Below are 18,446 nucleotides of genomic sequence, written 5' to 3'. Positions count from 1 at the left end.
GACATTCATGTAGCTTATCTGAATTCTCTCTCTCTCTCTTACCTCATCCATTTTTTCTGATGTTGGCGTCTGGTCACCAGGCAGCATTTCTTTAGTCTCAGAAGTCTCAGCTTTGGATGTCCTACTCAGCTGATCAATAGGAGTCATACTTGCCTCTGACGTTCCTCTTGAATTCTGACTCAGAGTAGCTGTCCCAGGGATTGGCTCGTCGTCATCAGAATCTGGTAACGGTGTCGGACTAATGTCCTCCAAGCCAGTGCTGGAGGGACGTGAGGATGGGGTTTGACCTCTATAACTGGGCTGAGAGTTAGAGCCATACAATGGGATAGGAGAAAGCTGGGAGGAGGAGGAAGAGATAGGGCTACCTTCCATTCGGATCTCATTGTCCGAATCATGTTCGTTGAGAAAAGGTAACTTTGTTCTCTGCTCTTTCAAGAGCATCTCAATCCTCGAGTCTAAACTGTTATGCTGCATTTCAGACTCCATGGTTGGGGTGCCAGGCGTCTCACTCCTTTCTGGAGTCTGAGAGAAGGATGCTGTACTTTGTTCGGTAAGACAGTTTGACTGCGGCAGGGATGGGAGTTCCTCCTGTTTTTCTTTCACAGGAACAAAATCAATATTAGTAGCAGCACTACCTTCTATTGAGATCTCAGCTGGAGGTGGTGCAGGTCTCCGGTACTCAGTGTCTCTGGAAGTTTGGGGATACTGCTGTTCATCAGATGGGGGAAATACAGCTGGTGCTTGGTATGGAGAGAAGGCAGATTTATAACTTGAAGAACCCGAGTGGCTCAAGGGAGGAGTGTGAGAATATTGTACTGGCTCTTGCTGATGAGACTTGAACGTGCTAAACTGATGTTCTGACCCTCTGTAAACACCTGCAGAGTTATGGACATAGTGATGTCCTGGTCGTCTATTGTAGGCATCTGTAAATTTTGTTTCATGTCTCCTTGGTTTATACCCAGAGTCCTGTCCGTAATGGTAAGCTGGTGTCGTTTGACGACTGGAATAGGTTGAATCTTGGGAAAATGGAGTCCCCAGTCGTGGGGTGAGCGGGGTTCCTTGGGACTGTGGGGTATACTGGCTATACGAATTTGGGGTGTCTTGCCGACAGCTGGAATAGGCTGTATCATGGGAAAACGGGGTGCTACTGTTTGGGGTAATGGATGATCCCGCAGAAGAAAGGTTACTGTCTTTCAGACGTTTTACAGAATCAGTCAACTATAAAAAATAAAATAAAAGTAAATAATATATATAGATATACATACACGCACACACACATTCAAAAACTATTTGTCTGAATTTCTGAGAAGCTGAGCACCAAGACTTCCCATTGAGTTCCATGGCAGTAGGGGGTGCTTATAGCTCTGAAAACCAAGTCATGCACAAATAATTATCCACTGAAATATGTAGGCAGTTATTTTAGTTTAAAAAGTCTGTAGGAGAGGAAGTAAAGGAAATGGGCAAATACGATTTATTCTTTAGCAGCAATGTTAAAGGTCAAGAGAATCAGGTGAACATGAGACATCAAGAATACTGAAAATAAAATAAAAAATTCTGTCAGTTTTTGAATGTAACTAGAGAAGAGAATGAAAGAGTACCATTGAAACCAAAAGATTAAGACTATTTTACACAGTATGAAGGGACCCAAATAGCTAGTTTACATATCAGACCATACACATATTAAATCAGACCATATACATACACACACTGGCTCCACATCTGCAATCAGTTCCACATAGTAGATCTGTATGCAAGTACAGAACCTGTGGAAGTCAATGGCTTCTGTTGGTCTGATTGTCAGCTCAGACCCCTGATCTCCCCACCTGTCACACGTTAAGCTCTAGCAGAAGAGTCAATCTACTATATGTAAAGAGGTTGTGTCTGAACTGCAAACAAACAAACAAAAATTAAACAGAAACTTCACAAAGACAATGATCAGGTAGAATGTTTCCAGCTATGGAATCTAAAAACTAAAAAACATGAACCTTGCAGAACAGCCAAATAATAGATCTCAATGAAATTTACTTCAAAGGCACACCGAGGGGTTTATCCAAACAATCCAATTAAAGCTTGAAGCCAGTAACAAAAAGAAAAAGAAAGACCCCGCAAACAATGATGAGTAATATCAGCATCATGCCAAAATCAATGTTCAGTAATGTGGATAGGCAAAAGAGAGTTACCTAGTCTAAATCCCTTGCACATCAGCAAGAGATGGTCTGAGCTCTAACACAGCAACAATAAAAACAACCAACCAAAAAACAGAGAAGATTTTATTGAGGTCGCAGTGAAGTAATAGTTTTTGAAGATCCTATTTAAAAGTTATCTGCTACTTTTTTAATTAAAATTTGCATGCCAGTGGCTCCACAGAATCAGCAGCACTGTCGGGTTTTGTGCAGCACCCAACTGTCTGATACACTGACACAAACACACTTGCAGATGTAGTTATTTTTTGCATGGTATGACTGTTGCAGACCATAAAGATCTGGCAGTTAAACTTTCTCTTCCTCACGCCACCCCCTCCTCCAAAGGTTACAAAGGCAGCTTAGGTCAGACTTACTCCTCCTATAATTAATTTGTGTATCAACTCCCTGGATATTTTATTGCCTGCAGGTGAGAGCCAAGAGCGCACTCCCAGCCAAGGGCAACGTAAGAGCCAGATCCAAAGCCCACTGAAGTCAATGGGAGTTTTTCCATTGACTTCAATAGGCTTTGGATCAGGCCCTGAGTGAGGGAGGGCTGTAAGGAGGGAGCAGGCAGATCAGCTGACCTTTACTGCTGAAACAGGAGGAAAGGAGGCAAATCAAGACATTTCAAGCTACTCTACTGGAATTACTACAGCACATTAGTAGTGTCTTGGCAGAATCTGGTAGACATTAACTGAAGGACTCACCAGAATTACTGTTCTGTGGGTCACCCCAAAAAAATTGAGTCAGGATAATATTGTATAATAAATTGCAAGCCCTTTAATCAACAATAATGGTGGTGACTGATGTAAACAAAAAATGATGAAGCAATTAGATGTCTCATTAATAACTGTGAAAACCAACCCATAATAGTAGAAGTGTACACATTCATTTTGGATCATCTGTAACGAGGCAATAAGCACCTCCCTGTGAAATGCTGAGCACCATCCACTCCTTCTGAAATCACTGGGAGTGAAAGGTGCCCAACAGCGGAGGCTCAGCACCTGGCAGGACTGGGCTATCTAGTCAAATCACAACCTCTTTCAGTTCCACTCTTCCACATTTAAGGATGACCTGCTGGGGAAGAAATGAGGCCTCTTTATGATGGAGAAAGATGACCTGAAAGGTTTTGTTCTGAGGGAGTTTGGGGATAGGATTTTTTTTTTTTTTTTCAGTTTGATTTTCACATTCAGTATTCAAGGCTTGTCTATCTGGAGAACTAGTGAAATGAGAACAGTATAAGAATCAAAGAGAGAGAAAGGTGAGCAATTGAGAGGGGGAAAAGATTTATAGCTACAATGTTTAAAACTATTAAAGCCAAAACTTCCAAACCTGGATGCCTCGAGTCAGGCCCCTAAATCCATAATCAGACTCTACATAAAAGTGGACAGAAATCCATGGGCGCTCAGGGTGCTCAAGACCACTGAAAAGTCAGGCCACTTTTATTTGGGAGTCTATGGCTCCAAACCAGCAGGTGATTCCACGCACAATGGTGGGCCCATAAAGAATCTCTCTAATTTAAATGGAGGTCCATGAAGAAGCAGGTGACTGCCTGTTCAGTCAGTTGCAAGAGAGATGTTTACATAGACTACTACTTAAGAGCCAAACTTTAGACACCTGATTTTGGAACTTCTTGGCTCTGTTTTTGGTAACTAACTGATTCCAATGACCATTTTGGAGAACTGATGTCATTGTTAAAGACACAACACCTCTACTCTTCATTTTGAAAGGTGTGGGGGAAAAATCTCAAACGCATAAAACGGCCTCCTGAAAAACTACAGAGGAACCAGGATGGGCATTCCTGATATTTTTGAGAGAAAAAAAAGCAGAAAAGATACCCTAACCTTTAAAATTCAAAACACACATCTTACCCATCTTCTAGCAAAAGCTTAGAATAACCTTTACAGTGAAGGAAAAGAGGCCAAGTTTATCCTTGCAAGTCACTCCACTGAATTCAACAGGAGGACCCGATGGATGGATTTGGCCCTGCATCCTTAATTACAGAAATTACTAAAGTTACTAGGATGCATTTAGTTGGTTCTGTATATTTATAACAGGACACAAATCACTCACAATATTCACTTAGGAACAGCATGAATTTGTGCATGATACTTAAAGAATTAAATTTGCTGTGGCAAGTTCCAGTTATTAAATTCAATGTATTTATTTAAATACAGATAATGAATTTTAAAGTAATTTTTAAAATGTACTGACAAAACAACCCCAGGATGGAACAAAACAATACCACACATCACTTGTTATAGGAAAATCTATTTGAATCAACCACTGTCTGCTTGTAAATTTTTAGAAATGTACGATTAAAATACATCCAAGCAAACTGTACCTGCTGAGTTTCATTCACAGTTGGCGAGACATCCTGCTCATTGCCCACAGGAAGGGTCTGCGGAGTGTAAAGACCATTAACCAGCAGTTCATAGAACCGCATACGGGTTTCACCTGCACAAACCACAATGAAAGTTTATTAAAAAAAAAAAAAAAAAAAGCCACACACTGTACATCGAAAGTCTCTTTATTAAGCCTTCCCCAGACCCAGCTAGCACTCTTAATAGTCCCCATTTTAGCCAACATCTTTCCAGTAAAGGAGGCCACGGCAGCACTTAAGGTAAGAGCCACTGTTTCTTAAAAATCTGCGGGACAAGTGATGCAAGGCGCTCCCTTCTCGGACAATGGGAATGACCACATCTTCAATTACAGCATCTGAAAAAATGCATTATCAATAGGCCACCTCGCTGAGATGAATGGGAAAAGGTACTGGAAAGCAGTAAAAAAATTAGCCAGGGCAGAATCCAGCATTAGTAGTTACACTTAACTTGATGTATATAATTAAAGATACAGTAGCCTCTGTTAATGTGCTCCCTTGAGAGAGAGGTTTCTAAGTAGTTTTTCCCCTCTTCTCATTCTATTTGGCTGCTCTGTTTCTGCGCCATGCTTTCCGGCGAGCAGTAATCTCTCTCTTCTCAGAAGTGTCAAATGGTAAAACTAACTTTTATAAAAGCTTCATCTCACTAAATGCAACAACTAGTTCTGACAATACCTGTAGCCAGTTTAGAAGCCTTTTCCTCATAAACCTTTCCAATAGAATATGAGGTGTTATTAATACAAATGAGATGCAATAGAACACAATGGACAAAATAATTATCACTTTTCCAAGAAGGTACTGGCTAACCTGTGTTTTGGTGTAATGTGTATGTAGCACTTTCCTAGCATGAACATTTTACAGAATGCAAACCTGCATGCAATACTGATATCTGTGTTTAACATTCTCATTTTCAGGCTGCTAAATTCTAGTGAAGACACAGTTTCTTAATATTAGACAAGTTTGTTTACTTTTAGCCTGAGCCTGCTCATTTTGCAGTCAGTAAGTTTGTCACGGATTTCAAAAGAAGCTGGGTCAGACCCTTTGAGATATTTTCAATTTTGCTTACATGAGGGGTGAGTTCTTTGTTTTTTAGAATGTGAGAATAATTTTTTTAATTGAAAATTCAGTTTAAGTCAACACAGCAGAAGATGTTTCTTACCCAGGGTTTTTAATCTTTTTCTTTTCAATTACAAATAAAAAAAGTAAGTAATGTATAACTGAAAAAGAAATAAAATACAGTAAAAATGCACAAACCCAATGCCTGAACCTGCAGCTCGCACACACAGTATGTATTCAAGTGAGTGAGTACTCCCACTTAACAGGACTACATGAGTAAGTGCTGCAGGATCAAACACCCAATTCTCGTACATAATTGTGCGTAACTAGTATCTACAAATGCACTTGTCTAAAGAATCCGCTCCAGATTAAGAGCTTGATACTGCATTATTCAGGTAAAACGCCCACTAAATTCAATTTTGGATGAATAAATACTGCCTATCAGGCTTCAATAATGTTCAGTTTTACAACACTGCTTCACATACATAAATATTGGGCCAGATCCTCAACTTGGGTAAACTGTCATCGCCCAGTTAAAGTCAATGGAGCTATGACAATTTGCAGCTGGAGATCTGGCCCAGGGCATTTGAAATACTGAATTTACATGAAATTATAGCATTCGCCATCAATGTTGTGATGTAGAAGCAAGTTTAAAATTATTTTTTTTAAATAACACAAATACCGTAGCTTCCTCATTTTCCCCTTTTTATTCAGTAAAACATTAATAAATACTTAGTATTTTCATTTTCACAGAGCTTTGAATTACCCCCTTAGAGGTAGTGAGGTAGGTAATTAACTATATATCCATTCTACAGATGGAGAAATGGAGGAAGATAAGTTAACTGAATTGCTTTAAGCTACACAGAAAGTCCATCTCAGAAGTGGGAATTTTGAACTCATGAATTCCAGGCTCCTAGTCCTGTGCTCTGACCACTTGATCATTAAATATACAGATAAAACACTTCTTGCACTCCTTTTTATACTCATTTATTTTGCTAAAATTTGGAATCCAATATTGAATTTTTATAAAAGTGCATTTTACTACCTTCTTGAAAAGCTGAATATTGGGAATAAATGGATAAGTAAAATAAATATTACAGATTGTGTAGCCAAAGATGTCATAAGCTGCAACCGCTATTTTTAGCATTATATTTTAACTGATCTTGCCATACCACAAAGCATTGCTGGTGTTATTGCATCTTTTAAAAGAACCAGAAGAGCCACAAGTTTTTAAAAGGTTAAAATGAGTCGCATAGAGAGAGTTTATGAGTTATATGTAAAAATGAAAGTGCAACTTAAAATTAAGAGGTCTTTGTATTTTCACCAAAGTAATTAAAACGTGCAAAACCACCAACTTAACATGCAGTTAACTTTCCTAGCTCTTGAGCGATGACCACCTGTTCTAGGATTACAAAAGTGAAATATAAAATCAACAAAAAACTGAGGAAAACTCTCCAATCAGCTTGCTCAAGAACTCTCTTAATACCTAAAAAAACCAGGAGTACTTGTGGCACCTTAGTCTCTAAGGTGCCATAAGGACTCCTGTTCTTTTTGCGGATACAGACTAACACGGCTGCTACTCTGAAACCTCTTAATACCTACTTTCACCCCCTGTGAATCCACTTTAATTCCCATTATTAATTCTGAAAGTGGCTTTTGCTCCAATTTCAATGTATATGTTAATCTTCCTCAAATTAATAGGGTGATATACAATTTAAGATGAAATAGTGCTAAAAATATTAAATCCCAAAAATCAAAGCATATGCATTTCACAGTCACGGTTTATTTATAATGGCAAATGATTTAAAAAACTTTTCTGACCATTCTTTTAATATTTAGGCAGTAATGTCAAAAATTATTCCATTATACTCACATAACACGTGCTACATACTAAATGTTATGTAAACACTGACTGCACTTGAAGGTTGTTGAAACATTTTTTTATACTTTGTATGGTTAACGGAGACAAACAAAGCACTTTTTGCTTTGAGAGAAAGGTGTTCATGGGCTCTTCCTCTTTCTTGAAGATAAACAGTGCAACACATACTTAAAACTGGAATTATCATGTTTACAATGCAAATAATAATAAATAAAAATTACAAATAAATGCCTGTAACATTTTGTGTACTTCACTGCTTTAGCTTTCAGCCAGATGTTTAGAAAGGTCCTTCACTAGCATGTTTGGGGGAAAAAAACAACACACATAAAACAATAATAAGCAGAATTTTAATATTTTCAGTACTTGAATAGTTACTGCACTGTTAATTCCTGTAGTAGTACCATTGTGCCTCAGTTATGCTGAGGATTAAAAGTGTTACTGTCCCTTTAAGAGAGAGAAGACACACACACACACACACACACACACACACGTGCTCTCACACAGTGTCAAGTGCTGTACACTTTTTACTGCCAGACTTGGGTTTGTTGCTAAGTACCAGTGAAACGCCAGGAGCTCAGAAAATAGGATCCTGCCGCAGTTCAGTCGGGTGTTTTTTAAAGATATAGTAGTTTCTAAGACAGGGAAAAACTTTACAACCATATTTCGAAGTGCATTTCTAAGCCTCTGAAAACAGTCACCAGTTTAGATCAAGGCATTTGTAAAGAGATTCTGAAATGGGTTGAGGGTGATGGCAAGGGCAGAGTTTGCCAAACCCGGTGTCAGTGTGAGTGAATGAAATGGACAGGATGGCAGCATTTTGTAAATTACAGGACTGTCTCCTAGCAACAGACAACACATTCAGTTCCACGTGACTTCCAGTGGCCCAGAGAAAAGGAGAGACAGGCAGATGGGAAAAGAGTAACATTCACTTATTAGTATTTTTTAATCATCCAGCCCCTGCAGTCTGGAAAAGCATATCACTTTAAGAGGAGACAGGGGACGCAGGGGGTTGCAACTATACAGAGAATTAAGCTAAATTCTGCTTCCCACCTTTTGTATCCAGTTCCACATGGATGATGTTGCCCATGACTGATGTGTTGTGCAGGTGCTGGACGGCTTCCCTGGCACCCTTCACTGTGGCAAAGATCACTTTGGCAATGCCCAGGTGCTTCTTGTTCTTGGGGTTGTAGAGAATCTCTACTTCTTCCACTTCACCATATTTCTTGCACATGTCGGTCAGAAAGTTTTCACGGATGTTGTCATTCAACTTGGCAAAGGTTACCTGCTTGGGAGGCACTGGCCCCACGTAAAACTCATCAATCTGGAGATTTATACAAACACAAAATTAAATACAAATAATTAAGAACCAGGAGGGAGACTGGCAGCAGAAAATTAAATCATTTGGAACAGACAGACAGAGTTAGTCTCCTTAGAACTCTGGGGAAAGAAACTGTCTACAAACAATGTCACACCAGTCTGAAGAGAAATCCAGCCTCTACACTCTCAGAAATTCATATGGAAATGGTTACTTTTTCATCTTAAAAACATATTTTATGCAGCTATATCAAGCATCAGAGTTGTAACTCAAAACAGGTAAACTGATCCTATCAGACAGATGTATTGATTTCTTTATGGAATAGGATTATTGTTAAACGGTTTGCCAGATAATATTAATACGAATCTGTCATTTAAAGGGCCCATTAAGTTATTTCAAACTCAAGCTCAATTGACAAATAACAAGAATCCAAACTAAACCTAAAGGTTAGTGCAGGTACCTTGAATTTGGGAACAGAAAGCTCCAACTCCTTGGTTTTGGTCCATATTCTTCCTATCCTGGGATCTCTGACACAATCCACCGGAGCAATTCCCGAGTTCTGCAAGGTGGGGTGGAGGGGGAAAACAGAACACACAAAAAACATCAATAATATTGCTAGAAATTTCAGGGGGGCGGGAAGCATACCACAGGGAAGCAGGGGAAGCCTCAGGGGAAGAGAAAAGCACACAAACACGTGTCAAATTGCGATACTAATGGGAAATAGACACAGATTGGAAACACAGAGAAATAAAGCTCCAGGTTTTAGCTCCTTCTTGGGATCCTGACAGTTGAATACATTGTGTCAGGTGGCAGTAACTTTCGAGCCTTTTCCTCCCCCCACCCTCCAACATTTGTTACAACATGAATTATTACAGCATTAAAAAATCCTTTCCCCACAACACCTCCCCTAAACAAGGACTGCTAGAGAGGGGGGCTAGGTAGAGGTTTATGCGGGGTACATAATTTATTTTAAAAAACAAGACACTTACAGGCATGCTAAAATTTTGCCCATCATAACGATAGAGTTTATGCTGTCCTTTTTTCAGAGCTGGGTCAATAATCAATTTATAACTTCTCCAGTGGTGATTTCTTTTCTCGACAGAAGTGCTGGCTTGTGTGCTGTTCTCCATTCCGTTGATCCAACCTGGCGCGGGGGGAGGGAGGGGAAAAACACAAAGTTTTAAAAAAATGTAATAAAGATCCCATTTTAAGAATCACCCATTAAACCCACCAAAGCTGGGGGGGGGGGGAATACACAAACAGGAAGACTCTAAAATGGGGGAAATCTTAGACAACCCCCGTGAGACAAGAGACAGAAAGGGGAGGGGGGGGGAAGACCCAATCTCACTTGAACTCTGTTTTTTGCCATGGTCTTCTGGGTGCTTGGCTTTTTCCCCTGCCTTGATCTCCTTGAAAGACATTGAGCGAGGCGGCCGATCGTCTCCTTGCAGCGAAAGGCGAGCTCCTCTTCACATTCGGCTGGTTACATTACACTGCTTTTGAAAGGCTCCTGCCTCCTTTTTTTGCGAGCCAACACATATTGTGTGTGTGCTTTCTGCTTGCTTCTCAGGCATCCCACAATACACCACTATGGAGCTCGGCTAATGGCTAACCGCCCTCAACCGAAGGCACATTCACAGCAGCTGCAGCGCGCCGCGAAGCCCCCAGCCTCGCCGAGCCGTGGCACCTCCCCACCCGAAATAAAGGGCCATGCATTTTCCCGAGCCGACCGAGCCTGGGGAGGGGGGCCCCCCCCCCGCTTTAATGGCATGCAGGGAATTCCTTGGAATCTGCGGGCTGCGTTTACCTTAGCGCAAACTGTTTCTAAACAAGATGGACAGAGGTGGGACAAGTTTGGGGGCACTCACTGAGCCTGGCAGGGGCAGCCCGGGAGCGGCCCGGGGCACGGGCTGAAGGGCTGTATGCCTGGCCCCCCGCTACGTGTGTTCCCGCAGCCCCACCGAGCCCCGCTGGCTGGCGAGCCGCGGTGTTACAATGTGTCCATTGCACAGGACGGGAACCAGGGGGAGAAAGTAGCAGTTTTGCTTATTAAAGGTCCTGGGGTTGCAGCAGCCAATCAGCGTGGAGCTTCCATTTTGTTTGAGCGGTGAAAGGCAGCTGGGGATCTCTCTTTTTGCCTCTTTTCCTGGGCGAGGAGCGTCTCGCCTGGCTTTGGGCTTCATGTTGTTTTAGCTCATCTTGTGCTTTTGGTTTGTAATTTGGCCGTGGTTAGGTAATTGGCTGGTTAAAGGCACCAGGAGCCCGCAGCCAATCAGCGCGCAGCTTCCATTTGGCTTGAGTTATTAGACGCTGATCTAAAAACATCCTTCACCAGACAGCTAAGGAGAGGCCAACAGATCAGGCAGCCATTTTTCTGCAATGGAATTAAATGGCCAACTGGGTTTTCCTTTGTTCCAAAAGGGGATACTTTATTTGAATCCACACCATCCATTTCAGGACTTCTCAGTGTTGTATTAATGTCTGACAACATTTTAAAGGACTCAATGAAGAAGGAAGATAAAAAAGATTTGGATTTTTCCTTATGATTTGGAATCCATCTTTGTCTTGTGTAACTAGGTCATGGCACACCCTTATGTCAGCAGTAACAATTTTGAATTCAAAAATAAGTAAATACATATTTTTGTTTGGGTTTTTTAATCTTTATAACTATATTATGACTGAACAATAAATTTTAAAAAAATAGTTCCTGTATTAAACACTTAATTCCTGGCCATTTTTATTAACTCCTTTGGTGCTTATAAGGTAACGTTTTAAATATAGATTTAGGAATAGTGAATTCTGGCATAAAAATTTACTATGATAAACTTTTTTTCTTTTACATTGTAAGTACCCAATCCATTCTGTCCTTACTAAGTGTAGTTTTCATGTTAATGTTACTGGAGTTGTCCTTATTTCTGAGCCTTCATTTGCATGTCTTATGTTTTTTTGTCTGTTTAGCTAAAACAATTTTATGCTTTTAAAATATTTTATTTATAAAGCAAAATATCTAGCGAGAGATGTTTTTAAAATGTTTACAAACAGTAAATGTTAACCAGGTGTTTTCACACTAACATGTACAGACTAAAATATTTGGGGGAAACATTTTTGAGTTTCTGTGTCGTCTGGAAAGCCACTGGCTGTCCTTTTAATGTACAGAGTAAATCTGTCACAGGAACCTAGATTTAAGCCTCGAGTAAAAGTCCTAACTGGATACTGTCAGTCAACATAACTGGACAACATTTTCTATAGTTTTTTGATGCTACACCATTGCCATATAAAGATCTTTAAATGTCTTAACAAGATACGTTTTGACTTGCAAATTCCCCAGAGAAGTGGGGATACAGATTATATAGCTATATATTTAGAAATATGTTTTAAAAAAGCTAAACAACACAACTTCACCTTGAGAACTGCATTCATCAGTGGTGAGCGGGTAAGTAAACCCTTTTGCCCTTGCAGAGAAACAGATAGCCCAGGCCTGTTCAGCAAATGTTATTGTCCTGGACAGAGAGAGCCTAATTATCGTCTGTAAAAACGGTAGCTAACTTGTTCTTGTGTCATCGATACATATACAGACTATATTAATATATATTTTTCAGAGCGTGATTTCTTTTTCCTCCACAAAGCGCTTGTTAGCAGCTCTGCTTTTTGTGGAGGGAGACTGCGGATCCATGCTGGCATTACATGGCTGTTAAATTGTTCCTCTCTTCTTCGCTCTCTCTCTCTCTCCCCCCCCCCATATCTATTTCCAAACAGTAAGATTATGAAGGAGGATTTTAGAAGACGAAACCCCCTTTACGTGTTTATCCATCTAATTACTGAAGAATCTGGCTCGCGAAAAAACAAAAAGGGACTGTTTTCAGAACGGTGACAAACGAGCCTGTAAAGGTCTCGCTAAAATGCGCTGCAAAATCCTTCCCCACGAGACGCAGCTACTTTAGAAACGGTCTGAAAATAGATCCAAAATGAGGGAGGCTGCCTCCAAAGGAGGGACACTTTGCAGCCTGGATTGTTACAGTCGGGAAGAAGTGACGCAGTTGATGTTCACAGCAGTTCTGTGTTTCATGCAGCTACTGAGCCCATGCAACTAACTCCCAGCTGAGTTTTATTTTAAAATCTGCTAATGCACCAAGCGTATCATGCCTTTGCAGCCCCGTGCCACGGGAAAAACCGGGAGGCTGTCTGGCATTTCAGCACGCAGCTCCAGGTTGTACTCCATATTGTTTGTGAGAGGGGGTGGGGTAGTGGTTCGTAATGGCTTCTTCTTTGCAATGCTGTATTCTTGTCAGGTTTGGGGGCAGCAGCACGTCTGTGTCTCCCAGTGTCTAGCGTTGTTTCTATTTCCGATCATTGCAGGGAGGTGACTGCCCGCCCCCCCCCCTTTGTGAGGCTTGTGGAAAGTGAAGAAGAGAAGTAAGGGGGGGGGTTGTTTTTTAAGGCTCGGGGAAAAAATGGTTGCCATTTCGTGAAAGCACTTTGCAGCAGCAGAAGGAAGCGAGCAGGGGCTTGTAATCGGAGATCCTGGCAAGGCTCCAGCTAACGCCTGCTGTTCTGCTAGGCACTCCCAGGGGGGCTGGGGGGGACCGGGAGGGGGCGGGGGAGAGAGCGCGAGGAGGGGAGGCCAGGGCTAGGCTGGCAGCTCTCTTAAAGAAACAGGACACTAGCTTGGGGAAGACAAAGCAGCATCGAGTAATGCAGACAAAGCCCTCGTGGCTATAAATAAAACGATTGTTGCTATGAAGATCCTCCTGGTCACTTTTTAAACTGACCGTAGCATAGCACAGGCATTTGACAAGCGAGTGCAATACAAAAATAGCCAAATGGCCAGGAAATGGCGTGGGGCACCCTTATCGCTCTAGAAGCTGGTGTTTTCTTTACACAGATCAGGCGACGGGCTCGCTGTCTGGAGTGCAGATGCATGTAATGGGGTTTATGTTGCTAGAAACGTGTAAAGCTATGTAGAGACCGGGACAAGAACTGTGATCTTTAGTTCAGCCCTTTAAACAGTCCCCATAGCTCTTAGCCCATTGTTTTTCAAAGTCGGTTTCACTGCATGTTGCTAATCTTCCTCTGTCCTCTTCGGCCCACAAACAGGGTGGGTCCAACATTGAGATGGGAGGGAGGAGTAGCTGACAGCAGAGTGCATGGCCTGTGCCAAATCAGGTTGTTGGCTGGCCCAGCTTCTCCGCTGACTTCAGGGATGCCGTGCAGGGATCTGTCTGTTCATTGTAGGTCCTGCGGCCATTGTATTACCTATGGTCTCTGCACCACTCTGTGTCCGTGCAGGGGGGTCCTTGCCTTTCCAAAAGGAGTTTTGAGAGGCCTCTCTCCCTCACTTCTCGGCTATTGTCAGCCTCAACTTTTAGTAAATGGAGGGTCATATTAGTCCATTGATCCATTTATATCCACTTACAGAAAGGATCAAGGCGAGAGGCCAGCTCATATTCTGTATTTCTAGGGGAAAAAAATCTAGGGCACTATTGAAACTAGTGTAGGAGGTTTATTCACAGGGAGAATTAACAGACGTCCCTTTTCAGTGCAGTTAAATCCAATATGGGTGGTTTTGATATGCGAAATATCAGATTAAATAGATTTTTCCTACATCTAGCTAAGTATGAGGGTATTGTGGTTGTTTCCAAGTTTATATACTCATTTTGCTGTGTGGGGAGGAGCTCATTTCATTCCACTCCACTCCACACTAAAATTAGATCAGATAATGCAACCAGCCTTAATCAACCATCCAAAGGGTGAGGAAAAACCCAGTTGTAGAGGAGGCCTTCTTTTAAGGGTAGAAGAAAATCATACTGTGAACTTTTATGGGAGGGGAAAGGGTAAGTGGCTACTTAAGACAGATGCTTGTGTCTTGGAGGTGGGATGCATGGTGCAGGGTTCACTGTACCAGTTTGTGTCTAAAGTTAGTCATTTTTTTTGTTTTTTGTAAAAGCTTTGGTTTATGTTGAGAGGGTTAAGGTAGGGTAGGGTTGTGCAAATAAGGCATTGCATTTTCATCTTTTTCAAAATAAATATAAGGGTTTATTTTACTCTTAATAGTTGACTGTATTTTTATCCATGATCCTTCCACAACCTGAATCAATCTGTTATACTAGAATAAGCAATAAACCTGTATGTATGTGTGTGTGTGTCTATATGGAATACACAAACATAAACTCCCACGTGAAAATGCCTCTAAAACACAAGGCTTACTTTTAAAATTAGAAAACTGGCTCCCCTGCCTTCCCTCTCCAATGCTGATACCTTTAACCAGCCACCTCTCCTGTCTAATTGGGATGCAGTGGTTCAAACACATTATTTTTTTTTCTCTTCCCCTGCTTTTCTGGAATCTCTTTGAAGTCATTATGCACTCTAGCATTCTTGTCCCTTATACAGTGAAACAGGAAACTCTCCGGGCTAATTTCAGAAAGTGGAGTGCATATTTGTATTCAGTAAAATATCTCTTTGTTAGCAACATGTAAAACTCACGGAGTGCCCTAACCCATGAAGCCATATTCATGTGCATGGCTCTTGCTTGTACCTGTAGTTCTGATCACTTTAAATAATAATTAGTAAAGATATTTGCAGAAACTACTATATAGTCCTTCTTTACCATAAATCCTTGTTAAAATGTTCCTTGACTATTTTTTATTAGACTAGAAGTCAAAACCATTTTAATTTACCGAAAGACAACAAAAGCCAAACAGCATCCCAATCAAAACAGTGCTGCTGATTATTTTGTACTATTGTAAAACAGTTCTAGATCTTGCACTATATTGTGCAAGCTGAAGACGTAAGTGATGAATGAGGAAGTGGTCAGTTAATTTTAAGCAACATCTCTCAACTTTCTCGTGCTTGGTTTTTTATTTTTAAATAAATATTAAACTGTTCAGATATTTTAACAAATGTTAAAACCCAAATTACCACCTCCTTCTCCCCTCCTCCCCAAAAAATGGTTTAACTGAAATTCTGTTCTTCACTTAACTAGTTATACCCAACTATGATTATGGTTTCCAAATAGTGGGTGATTTTTTTTAAGGCCCTACTTTTGTGTGTGTTTGCACAACTCTGTCCAAGCACACATCTATGTAGTTACTTTTCCAGTGCTAATTCCTTTGTGTGCAATTAACCACTTTGCAGCGTGCAAAACCATCACCTGTGTCGTCAGGCAGTAGAATCTTATCTGTTAATTGCCCTAGCAAGTGTTAGTGCTAGAAAAGTGTGTGTGGAGAGTTGCACATATATGCAAGTGAAAGCCAGTGTGATGGTGCACTGAAAACGTGGGCCCAAATGTGCTGCAGTAAGTACCATAAAGTGGGTTGAAGCAGAGATTAGTGGCCTATTTTTCAGAAGTGCTGAGCACCTGCAGCTCTTGGTGAATAAGAGGCTATCTAGCGCCCCTGAAAATCACATCATGTATGTCTGAACTTGGAATTTCCTTGCTTTTGTAAGGTTGTTAAATAGTAAGTGTCTTAAATGTAGTCTAAAAGTTGTTGAGGCAATCTGAGAGCAGTTATACTCTGTAGAGTGGATGGCTTAGCAACCAAACATCAAGTCTGAAACAGTGGGCTATCACTGCATTTTAAATCCCAGAAAGGTCAATGCAGACTTTCTCTGAGTTAGAGTGACTCAGTTTTAGTACACAGGGATCTTTAGAGAGACACCTTAAAAGCAGATTTCTGCTCTGTGTGCTTCCTAATAATTCAATAATGCTCTTTCTCATAGGAACAGGATTTGTTCTTGCCCAACATATCCCACTGCTTCATTATTGAGCAGCATGCTCTGTGTCAGTTGTCCAAGTGGCTATCATCGCTATCCCAGACACGGTTGCATTTCTGTGACAAAGTGTTATATCTGACATACTCTAGGATGAAAGACACTATAGAAGCAGTTATTTATATGATAAGTTTTATAGCTACCCTGGTAAACATTCATTTTGACTGTATTCAGTCTTACAACTCTTTTATACTCTTTTATACTGTACCAGTTTTTTTACAATAGTAAATTAGAAACTAGTACATTAGTGCAGTGTCTGTGCAGGCATTTGCAGCTACTCTCATGCGGCTTTGGACAGTAGATTAATAGAAGGACAGAAAGTATCATTGTGATCATCTAGTCTGACTTCCTGCATAACACAGTCCATAGGACTTCCTGCAGCTAATGACTGCTTCAAGTGCAATAGTTGTGGTTGAACTAGAGTATATCTTTTAGAAAAATATTGAGTCTTGTTTTTAACATTTCTGGGGTGGAGAATCCATCATACTCTTTGATAAATTGTTTCAGTGATTAATTACACTCATTTTTAAAAAATAATTATGCCTTATTTCTAGTCTGAATTTTTTTTTGGTTGGTTGGGGGGGGGCAGGTCCTGGCTTCAACTTCATCCATTAGATCTTGTTATACCTTTTTGTCTGCTAGATTTAATAGCCCGGTGTTATCAAACTTCTGTTTGTAGGTACTTCTAGACTGTCATCACATTACCCCTTAATCTTCTTTTGATAACCTAAATGGATTGAGCTCCTTAAGTCTCTCACTATAAGGCATGTTTACCAATCCTTTAATCGGTCTCATGGCTTTTCTCTGAATCTTCTCCAATTTTTCAACCTCCTTCTTGAAATATACGCACATGAATTGCTCACAGTATTCCAAGTAAGTCACAGCAGTGCTAGATGCAGAGGTACTATGACTTCTGTACTCCTACTTAATATTCCCATGTTTATAAATCCAAGGATCATATTTGCTCCTTTTCGCCACAGCATCACACTGCAAGCTCATGTTTAGATGATTATCCACAATGCCAGAGTTACTGCTTCTCAGAGTCTCCCATTCTGGAGGCATGGCCTGTATTTTTTGTTCCCAGATGTGTGTCTTTACATTTGCCCATAATAAAACACTTGACTATATTAAAAATATTGTTTGCTTGAGCCCAGTTTACCAAGCAATCCAGATCACTGTATCAATGACCGGTCCTCTGCATTATTTACCCACTACCCCAGTCTTTGTCATCTGCATACTTCATCAGTAACCATTTTGTATTTTCTTCCAGGTCATTGATAAGTATTTAATAACATAGGGTGAGGAACCAATCCCTGCAGGATCCCATAATGAACATTCCCACTCATTGATGGTTTCCTGTTAACAATTTACATTTTGAGGCCTATCAGTTAGTCAGTTTTGAATCCATGTTGATTTTATATCATTCTAGTTTCTTAATCAGAGTGTTGTACAGAGTTAAGTCAAATGCCTTACAGAAGTCTATTACATCAACACTGTTACCTTTATCAACCAAACTTGTAATCTCATCAAAACATGATATAATTTATACTAGAACCTAAAATAGTTAGAATGGGAAGGTTAACCAAGGAAGATGGTTTTCCTTTTTTTTTTTTTTAATATATATATAATTTTTGGTGCCATACAATTTTTAACCTCTGCCAGAGTGGGGCTGTAATTTCTCAGCCAAAGTATGCCATCTCTAGATAGGGCAGCCTTTTACCTCTACCCTGCCCTGTAATATAGTCACTGGGGATATACATATGATCTAGCACAGGGTTTCTCAACCCATGGGTTGGGACCCAAAAAGGGGTCACCAGAATGTTTCAAAGGATTGCATGGCAACTTCTGTGGATCCTGTCCCACAGG

General features: G+C 40.6%; 2 protein-coding genes across 3 annotated transcripts in view; one reads left to right on the top strand and one right to left on the bottom strand.

Moving 5' to 3' along the window:
• Nucleotides 1–10,510, bottom strand: part of SETD1B (SET domain containing 1B, histone lysine methyltransferase) — a 70,433-nt gene extending 59,923 nt beyond the window's left edge. Inside the window, exons 1-6 of the mRNA XM_077834609.1 lie at nt 10,162–10,510; nt 9,803–9,957; nt 9,274–9,372; nt 8,549–8,819; nt 4,528–4,640; nt 43–1,218 (exon numbers count right to left, since the gene is read on the bottom strand). Coding sequence (XP_077690735.1) covers nt 43–1,218; nt 4,528–4,640; nt 8,549–8,819; nt 9,274–9,372; nt 9,803–9,957; nt 10,162–10,234 — 1,887 coding nt within the window. The 5' untranslated portion in view covers nt 10,235–10,510. The remainder of the gene's footprint in view (nt 1–42; nt 1,219–4,527; nt 4,641–8,548; nt 8,820–9,273; nt 9,373–9,802; nt 9,958–10,161) is intronic.
• Nucleotides 10,511–10,803: 293 nt separating this feature from the next.
• The window catches only part of RHOF (ras homolog family member F, filopodia associated), a 49,354-nt gene continuing 41,711 nt past the window's right edge, over nt 10,804–18,446 (top strand). Inside the window, exons 1-2 of one of the 2 annotated variants that reach the window (XM_077834615.1) lie at nt 12,128–12,246; nt 12,570–13,020. In XM_077834615.1, the coding sequence (XP_077690741.1) occupies nt 12,937–13,020 (84 nt within the window). In that variant the 5' untranslated portion in view covers nt 12,128–12,246; nt 12,570–12,936. Of the gene's footprint in view, nt 12,247–12,569; nt 13,021–18,446 lie in introns of both variants that reach the window. The other variant, XM_077834612.1, reaches the window with a different exon arrangement.

The sequence above is a fragment of the Eretmochelys imbricata genome, chromosome 15 (genome assembly GCF_965152235.1).
Source record: "Eretmochelys imbricata isolate rEreImb1 chromosome 15, rEreImb1.hap1, whole genome shotgun sequence".
NCBI lineage: Eukaryota > Metazoa > Chordata > Testudines > Cheloniidae > Eretmochelys > Eretmochelys imbricata.
This window is presented reverse-complemented; position numbering and strand designations above follow the sequence as displayed.